The sequence below is a fragment of the Ursus maritimus genome, unplaced genomic scaffold (assembly GCF_017311325.1).
Source record: "Ursus maritimus isolate PB19 unplaced genomic scaffold, ASM1731132v1 scaffold_34, whole genome shotgun sequence".
NCBI lineage: Eukaryota > Metazoa > Chordata > Mammalia > Carnivora > Ursidae > Ursus > Ursus maritimus.
The window spans coordinates 29,335,327-29,345,061 of record NW_024426008.1 but is presented as its reverse complement, the minus strand read 5'-3'; the positions used below and the strand labels follow the sequence as shown (position 1 = coordinate 29,345,061).

General features: G+C 54.2%; 1 protein-coding gene across 1 annotated transcript in view; it reads right to left on the bottom strand.

Annotated features, from left to right (window-relative positions):
* Positions 1-93: 93 nt before the first annotated feature.
* The window catches only part of LOC121100144 (interleukin-9 receptor-like), a 41,521-nt gene continuing 31,879 nt past the window's right edge, over positions 94-9,735 (bottom strand). The window contains 6 exon segments of the mRNA XM_040620397.1: positions 94-415; positions 418-685; positions 930-1,014; positions 2,314-2,510; positions 2,947-3,155; positions 3,571-3,709. Coding sequence (XP_040476331.1) covers positions 186-415; positions 418-685; positions 930-1,014; positions 2,314-2,510; positions 2,947-3,155; positions 3,571-3,709 — 1,128 coding nt within the window. The 3' untranslated portion in view covers positions 94-185.

Sequence of the window (9,735 nt, the reverse complement as noted above, 5' to 3'; positions counted from 1 at the left end):
GAGGGGAGGGGAGGGGAGGGGAGGGGAGGGGAGGCAGGAGGGGTCACCTGCCTGCCTGCCTCCATCCAGTTAGGGTGTCTGTGCAGGGTCTCCATTCTCAGAGGACCTGCAGCCAGCCAAGTCAGGGTTCTAGATCCAACCCGGTGACTGCAAAGGGTAGGAGCGAAGAGAAGGCCCTGAGGTTCTCATGGGATCCGTGCAGCGGGGACCTGCCTCTCACTGTGACCGACTCCCACAGGACCACTTCCTTGCCAGGCATGCAGGCTCTGCTGGTCCCAAGAAAGGTCACAGGCCAAAGCTGGGCTGGGCCCAGAGCTCCGTGTGTTTTCTGGGAAGGTGGAGGGGTGCCACCCCCCGGGGCAGCACAGGGCCCAGTAGTCACCACTGCTGCAATCTGAGCATGGGGGAGCTGACAGGTGGGGCTCGCGGGGACCCAGACCTCCTATGGCAGGTAGGCAGGTGGCTGCCCTCCCTGGACCACATGCCCCCCTAGCAGCACAGCCTCTGGGAGGCCACCTCCAGGGCCCTCCCACTCTTCCTCCAGGACCACTGACTGCCAGAGATCCACTGGGTCCTAGGTCAGCCACGCAACGGCCTCCCGGACACTAGACTCTGAGGCTCCTCGTGGGGAGCCGGTGCAGTCCTGGCTCAGCAGCAGACCCGTTCTGTGGGCCCCTAGCCAGGTCTAGAACAGAGAGCATGGAGGGAGGGGGTGGGAAGGGCTCAGGCAGCATGTTCAGGACTCTCTCTGGAAGCAGCCTCCCTTCCTCCTCCAGGAAGCTCTCCTGATGTCCTCATCCAGAGTCCAAGCAACAACTGTGCTTGCAACCTTCTATCTTTCCCCCCATGTGCCAGCCCACCCTCAGCCCAGGACCCCAAGGGGTGACCCCAGCCCCGCCCCCAATCCCTGCTGCGGGCTGTGCACGCACCTGGAAGTCCCCGTTGTGCACACTGCAGAGGGACGGGAAGAACGCCACTGGAGAGGGCACGTTCTGGGAGAAGCTTCTCCTCACTCTGAGGCCAGGAGAGGACAGCTGGGGCCTCTGCACACCCAAGGAGGGTCCTCGGAGGCCCAGCTCCAGGAAGCATGAGGTCCCTGTGGGAGCCTCACTCCCTTCCAGCCAGAGACCGCCCTGCCTCATCTGTGCTGCCTGCCTCCTCGCCTCTTGTTGGATCCAAACCTGTTCTCGGGGCAAAACCCAGCACCTGGCCCTGTGACCTCCCGGGCTAATGATCCCATAGAGCTCACTTCCACTGAGACAGGCATCCTTTATGGGGTGAGCTGCAATGGTGGGTTTAAGGCTCCAGGGTGACCGTTGTGTCCTTGTCCCACAGAGGGAGCTAGTGCCTCCGGGAACCACACCTGCGCCACTGGCGAAGGGAGGCAGCTCCCCGCCCCACCTGACTCCTCCCCGAGCAACAGACCCACGGGCCCTCCCAAGAGGATGTGGCCCAGGGCTCCAACACAACGGGTCCCCATCAGCCTCACCAGCTTCCCAGGGGGAGGGAGCAGCCCCTCCAGGTCCCCAGGTCCTATCTCATCTGCCCCCTTGGCTTCTCGTCCTAAGGCCTGGCAGTTCCCTCCACTTTGCTCCCTCTCTGATTCTCCTGCCCGTTCCAACCAAATCGCCACCCTCTGGACACCACCACTGGTCTCCCGGTGGGTCCTCCCCATCCCCTCGTACCACCACAATCTATCTTCCAAACACAAACCAGACCTTGTCACACCCTGATTCACATGCTCCGTGTCAAGTGTGCCCAGCATCTCCTCCCTCACTTCCCCACCCCTCCAAAATCCCCACCCCCACCCCACCCCACTCTCTCGGTCCAACTTCCTCTCGTCCTTTCTGCTGCCAGTCCACACCTGGTCAGTCTCCTCTGGGCCCCCTCCTACAACCTGACATGGGTGACGATTTACTCCAAATGGGCCCTGCGTCTGTATTGTTCTCTGTGGCCCTCACCGGGGTCCTGAGCACAGCAGAGGCCCCAAACTATATTTTCACAGAAGGTGTTTAAAAATCAGCAAAGCACAGAGCACCTCCAGAGGCAGGAGATGAGGATCCTGGGTGGCTCGGTCCCGGAGAATCTGGATCCCTCTGAGCCTCTTTGGGGCCCTACTGCCCCCAACACACCTGACAACTGGGGAACTCTCCACAGTTCCAGGGCAGAGGCTTCAAACCCCCCCACCCCATCCAGGACCAGATGGTGGGGAGGGACGGTGGGTTTGGCCCAGTATACCCCACCTACCACACACCCCCACACGCACACACGAACACATTCACAGACAGGCACGCGCACCCCTTGGCTACCGACCTGGGCGAAAGCTTGAACACAAGATAGGTCAGGCTGGTCAGCAGCAGAAAGGTGGGCACAGCCACAAGGGTGCTGCTGTCGGGCTGCCCCCAAGGTGAGATCAGGGAGCCTGTGGGCAGGAAGGGCCCAGAGTTGTGAGCCTCCCTGGCACCAGGACGTTCTTCCAAATCCACATGGCAAAGCCCCACAGGAGTGCCCTGAGCCACAGTGGAAATGTCCTCGTTGGCCACAGGGGTTGTGTCTCGCCCGCTAAATGAGTCACCTACTCCTAGGCCTCACCTCCTCCAACCGCAAGGTCATCGGGGTCAGTCACCCTCCTAGCAGGTCACAAGGGTCAGCCCAGCCCTCCCCAGGGAGGCGAGACCGGGTACAGGCTCCAGAAATGGAAGCAGAAGCCTGGCATGCCGCCCCCGGCTACACTCACTCCCAGTGACAATTGCTACAGGTTCCAAGAAGCCCAACGCTTGGCAGGACGTTTTTTTTCCTCCTCAAAAATCTCAGATCTCCAGGGGAGGGTAGTCAACTAGGGCACGACCGCCTCAGGGAGGGGGTTCCGGGGGGGGGGGGGGCCGGGGGGGGGGGGGACAGTGTGACGCACGAGGGAGGAGAGGCCCTCTGGGAGGAGACCCCCACCTCAGAAGGGCTCTGGGGAGTGGGGAAGCAGGCAGACTGGCTCCATTCCCTCCACTGGCCCTCACAGTGCAGCTCCTCCATCATGTCATCCTCCAGGGTGGCCTTCTGGACCCGCAGCCGGGCCTCACAGCGGGAACCGGGGTCCAGTTCGACAGCTTCGAGGGTGAGCCGGGTCACCCCAACGATGTGATCCCTGTGCCGGGCCTGCTGTGGGGCTGAGGGTGGGACAGGGTCCGTCAGCCCTCCAGATCGTACACACACACACACCCATACCCACGCACGTGGGCACAGGTATCCATGCATGCCACAGGCCCATGAGCACACACTTACACTACTCTGCCCCCCTGCACACTGACACAGGTACACACACAAACAGGCTCGCTGCACTCACACACTCCTCTACATGGGCATACCCTGTGCACACTCACATATACAAGCACACGTACTCGTGCACCACCGGCACACTCGCATACAAACACACGTGGGCACAGTCACTCCCCTGGCTCTGAGCACGCCCCTCCTTGTTAGTCCAAGCTGACATCTTCCCCTGTGGGAGGACGGGTGGCCCTGAGCTCCTGCTCCCAGGAGAGAGAGGCCCCTGGAGGAGTCAGCCCAGCATTCCCTCCCAGGCCTCTTCCTGCTTCTTGAAGGCCAGCTCGCGGCTGAGGACGGAGGTCAGGGGCTCCAGGACAGGACTGACGCTCCAGGTCACGACAAGACAGTCAGAGCTGACATTGCTCTGTAAGCCAGAGGGAGGGTCCAACTTCAGGGAAACAGAGTGAGGCTACATATGGTGTGGTCAGCATGCCCGGGACTGGGGGGGTCTGAAAGATGCTGGGGGGCAGGAGGGCATGGTCAAGGCCCTCCCAGGAGGTCTCTGTCTCCTCCCTGGTGCCGTCTCCCAGGGAGGCCCCAGGTGGGACAAGATGACAAGGAGTTCCTCCAGTCCCTCCAGCTAGACAGGGTGTTTCGAATGTTGCCTGCCTCTTCATTCACAAGCCCACGTGACCCACACGTGATGTGCGCTTGACGGGCACGTGACCACCCCTGCCATCCAAGTGACTCTCCGCTGGCGCCCACCTGGTGCTAATTAGGATCATTCCCTCTATCTACACTAGAGGGCTCTCGCTATGGGACTTCCCGTTGTGTGAGCACGTGACCTGCGGGAGCGGGGGAGGGGGCGCGTGATCCGCCCCCGCCGCCCACGTGACCCACTCAGGGCACCCCAGGTGCTCGTAATTAGGCTCATTAGTCCTTCCTGCCATAGAGCGCGCTGGATATGGCACTTCCGGTGCGATGAGCACGTGACCCACCCCCCCCACCCCCACCCCCCCACACCGTGACCCGCCCCCGCCGCACCAGGTGCTGCTAATTAGGGTCATTACCTCTTCCGGCACAAGAGGGCTCTCGCTATGGCACTTCCGGTGGGGTGAGCGCGTGACCTACCCGGGAGAAGCCTGTGACCTGCTCCTGGTGCCCACATGTTGCGGCCCGCCCCCGCCCTCCACGTGACCCGCACGTGACTGAAACAGCCCCAACCCCTGCCGGGCATGTGACCCGCTCAGTATGCCCACGTGGCAGTCATTAGGCTTATTCCATCTATCAGCATTAGAGCGGGCTTGGTATCTGATTACTGATTGGAAACCACTATTTCCAGGAACTTATGTTGTGGAAGTTTCTAATTCATCTCTAGTTTTAACCATAGCAATGGAGGTGAAAATAAAATTTTATAAATGCTGGAGGACTCTTTCCTCAGCGGATTAAGCTTCTGACTGTTGAAATTAGGTAAGATTATGAAATCATAGATTTGGAGACTCTTTTTTTGAACCAGCCTTCTGGAGAAATCTAGCAATAAGTATTAGCAACAGGAGTATCTGGACCCGCTCGTAACAGGCACGTGACGCCAATATTACGGGCACCCCTCTGCCCCGCCTGGGGTGAAAATGGACAAGGCAAGAAACAACAAATACTGGAGAGCATGTGAAGAAAGGGGAACCCTCTTATGCTGTTGGTGGGAGGGCAAGTTGGTGTAGCAACCTTGGCAAACAGTGTGTAGGTCCCTCAGAAAGTTAAAAATAGAGCTAACCTATGACCCAGCAATTGCACTACTGGGTATTTACCCCAAAGATACAAAGGTAGTGAAGAGAAGGGCCACAGGCATCCCGATCTTCATAGCAACGTCCACAACAGCTAAATTCTGGAAGGAGCCGAGATGCCCTTCAACAGACGAATGGATAAAGAAGATGTGGTCCATATATACAATGGAATATTACTCAGCCATCAGAAAGAACGATTACCCAACATTTGCAGCAACATGGACGGCACTGGAGGAGATAATGCTAAGTGAAATAAGTCAAGCAGAGAAAGACAATTATCATATGGTTTCACTCATTTGTGGAACATAAGGAATAGCAGGGAGATCGGTCGGAGAAGGAAGGGAAGACTGAAGGGGGGGTAAACAGAAGGGGGAATGAACCACGAGGGACTATGGACTCTGAGAAGCAAACTGAGGGCTTCAGAGGGGAGGGGGATGGTGGACTGGGATAGGCCGGTGATGGGTATTAAGGAGGGCACGTATTACATGGAGCACTGGGTGTTATATGCAAACAATGAATCATGGAACAATACATCAAAAACTAAGGATGTACTGTATGGTAACTAACATGACATAATAAAAAATAAAAAATAAATAAAACAGAAAGTGTACCATCTGTGACTCCAGAAGCTATCAGGAGCTGGAGAAATCTGTATGTCCAACTGAACAATCCCAGTGAATTCCCACATTCATGGGACACCTGGACCAAAATCCTGAGACCCACATTCACCCCAACCCATTCTCTCTACTTAGCCCCAGACTGCCCACAGAATGGTCTATCAGAATTTCCATTCTCCTAGGCACTGACACTAACCATAGTTTGGGTTTCAGCGGTCCACCCCCAGAGGCCTGGATCCAAAGACATAGGGATTGGGGAACCCTGAGTCATAGGTGATCCCTCGGCATGCCGCACAGAATGAAACTGTGCCATTTGGGACTCCAGAAACTATTCAGAGCAGGAGAAATCTGCATGTCCCACTGAGTCGATCCCAGACAACTCCCATATTTAGGGGACCCTTGGACAAAAATCCTCAGCTGATATTCACTGACTCCAATCAGGCCCCCCAGGATGATCAGCACAAAGCTGGTAGATCAGACCTCCCATGCTCCTAGCCCTAACCCAAATGCTAGGTGGGGTTCTCAGAGGTCATTCCCAGTGGCCTATCTCCAAGACAGAGGGCTTGGGGAAACCTGAGCCATACCTGGGAATCAGCATGACACAGAAGGAAACCATGCCATTTGGGAGCTGTAGACAGAATCCGGAGCATGAGAAATCGGAATGCCCACCTGAGCCGATCCCAGGGAACCCCAACTTTCGCCACACTACTTGCTGAAAACCCTGAGCCTGACGCTCACCCCAACCCACGCCCTGAATTCAGGCACCCAGGTTCGTGTGTATCCAGCTGGCATATCACATCTCCTATGGGCCTAGGCCCTAACCTTACCCCAAGTTGGGTTCTGAGGGTTCCATTCCCAGAGGCCTGGCCGTAAAATCCAGAGACTGGGCATCCATTAGCAATACCAAAGGCCTCAGGCTGACAGAGAAGGAAACTGTTTCATTTGGGACTCCAGAACGTATGCAGAGGAGGAGAAATCTGAATGTCTACCTGTGTCAATTCCTACGATTCCCACATTCACTGGTCCCCAGGCCACAAACCCAACACTTGACAATCACCCCAACCCATGCCATCAACACCCCCCTCGGGTAATTAGCCACACAGCCAGCCTATCGGAACTCCCATTCTCCTAGGCCTAACCCCTAACCCTAGTTTTGGTTCTCAGAGGTCCATTCTGAGAAGGCTGGAAAGGGAGATGTGGCTCCTGATGGGGACACGCAGCTACCCTCCGGGCAGGGCATCATCCTTGCCTACAGGGGATCCATGGAAGTGTTCCATCGGGCGACTGACAGGGCTGCCTCTCGAGAAGGCTACCCTGGCATCGGTTTGCACAGAACAGAGGAGGAGAGCTAGATGGGAAGGAAGACAATACCCTGGAGGCCATGGTTGCTGGTTGCTGACCTGGGGTCATGCCATGAGCCCACATGGCACCTTTCTTTTAGAGAAGGCTACCCATGCACCTCCTAGAAAATATTTCTAATGAACTACAAGTCCATCAGGACTACGGTGTGAACCATGATGGAACGTGGCCAACATGGTAGGAGTCAGTGATTCTCACAAGGGCTGACCCCCCCATCTCACAAAACCTTCTTCTGTCCCCATGCAACTCATGGTCTACCCTCAGAAAACCCCCCAGGAAACAAACCTTTAATCTGAATGGTCCCTTCACCTTCTGCTTCAAATCTCGTCCAACCACAATCATAGGAAACTAGAAATCCATCTCAAGAAGAAAATGGAACAAAAATAGGTGGCGATTTCCCAACATGCTACCGAACAACCCACAGAGAAGAAATCAAAAGAAATTTTACAAGTACCTTCACACAAATGAAAAAGAGAGCTTACAAAAACTTACCGAAGGCAGCAAAAGTGGCTCTAAGGTGGACGTTCTCAGAAATGCAGGTCTTCCTCAATCCACAAGAAAGCTCTCCATAGACAACATAATTTTAAATGGTAAAGAAGTAGGGGGAAAAAAGCAAAGCCCCCGATTAGTAGACATAAGGAAATAACAAAAAGGAATATGGAAATAAATCCAATGGAGACTAAAAGGACCAAAAAAAAAAAATCAATGAAAATAAGAGCTTCCTTTTTTGGAAAGATAAACAAAAACATAGCTAGACTCACCGAGAAAGAGTGGGCTTGTCAGCTGGTCCCCTGAGTAGAGCTGGATAGGTACCAGACCATCCTAAAAACCCAAGGAATCAGCCTGAAACGCAGGAAGATACATCTGGATCTCTACAAATGAACTTCTCCAGCAATAAGTATTGAGGTACGAAGCGGGGAGCCGTGAAGCCACGCACAGATATCGGACAATAAACGGAAGGGGGAGGGAGCCGCTGCATTCAGGTGCCAGGGAGCGGTAGCCACCTGCACAAGGGAGCGGGCGGACCGTGAGCCTGGGAACGCGTGTGTGAACAGACTGAAAACCGGAGCTCTGGAGCGCGCGCAAACCACACTGAAACGGAGAGCTCGGGAGCGCGCGCGGAGGCAGCTGGCGGCTGGCAGTATTAGAAGCACAAAGGACAGAGATGTGCGGGCCCCGGAAGTGAGGGCTGAGATGCTGGCTGTGGGGGCACATCCCGGGATGCTGCAGGATTTAGCAGCACCAACAGAAACAGAGTTAAAGAGGCCAGAAGAGCTCAGTGGAGAGCGGACTACGATCTCTCTGTTCTGAGACAGAGGCTGGGATTCGGCCACTGCTGCTCTGACTCTCAGAAGAGGCACAGCAAACCGCCAGGGAAAGCTGCCACAGAACAAAACCCTGGAAATACCGGCTCACATTCTGCCCATCCCCATCCCCCCTTGCAGGGGACAGGGTGACTCTACCCAAACAGGGTTGCTTGAGTATCGGCGCAGCAGGCCCATCCCCCAGAAGGCAGGCTGAAAAATCAAGAAGCCCACATCCCTAAGGTCCCTATAAAACAAGAGCACACTGCATGGGTCCTGGTAAATAATTTGGGCTCTAGACAACCCCACAACCTCTCCTCATCAGAATGACGAGAAGGAGAAATCCCCCCCAGCAAAGAAAAGACAATGAGTCTGTGGCCTCTGCCACAGAACTGAGGGATATGGATATAACCAAATTATCGGAAATGGAGTTCAGAGTAACAATGGTCAAGATGATGTGTAGACTTGAAAAAAATTAATGAAAATATTAACAAGCATATAGAATCTCTAAGGGTGGAAATGAGAGCGAATCTGGCAGAAATTAAAAGTGCTATGAATCAAATGCAGTCTAAACTAGATGCTCTGATGGCCAGGGTGAATGAGGCAGAAGAACGAATCAGTGAATTGGAGGATGGGTTAGTAGAAGAGAAAACTAAAACAGAAACTTGGCTCAAAAAAATCCAATCTCAAGAATGTAGGTTACGGGAGATTACTGACTCCATGAAATGTTCCAATGTCAGAATCATCGGCATCCCCGAGGGGGTGGAGAAAAACAGAGGTCTAGAAAAGATATTTGAAAAAATTGTAGCTGAAAACTTCCCTAATCTGGCAAAGGAAACAAGCATTCGTGTCCAAGAGGCAAAGAGGACCCCTCCCAAGTTCAACCATGACAAACCTACGCCACATCACGTCATAGTGCAATTCGCAAATATTAGATCCAAAGATACAGTATTGAAAGCACCCAGGGGAAAGAAATTTCTCAGGTACAAAGGCAAAAATATCAGAATTACGTCAGACCTGTCTAGACAGACCTTGAATGAGAGAAAGGCTTGGGGGGGGGGGCAATTTTAAAGCTCTTTCAGAGAAAAACATGCAGCCAAGGATCCTTTATCCAGCAAGGCTGTCATTCAGAATTGATGGAGAGATAAAGACCTTCCAGAATCGCCAGACACTGACCAATTTCGTAACCATGAAACCAGCCCTACAGGAAATATTAAGGGGGGTTCTATAAAAGTAAAAAGGCCCCAAGAGTGATACAGAACAGAATGTTACAATCTATAGAAACAAGGACTTTACAGGCAACATGGCATCATTAAAATCATATCTCTTGGTATTCAGTCTCAATGTGAATGGCCTAAATGCTCGCATAAACGCCACAGGGTTGCAGACTGGATAAAAAGACATGACCCATCC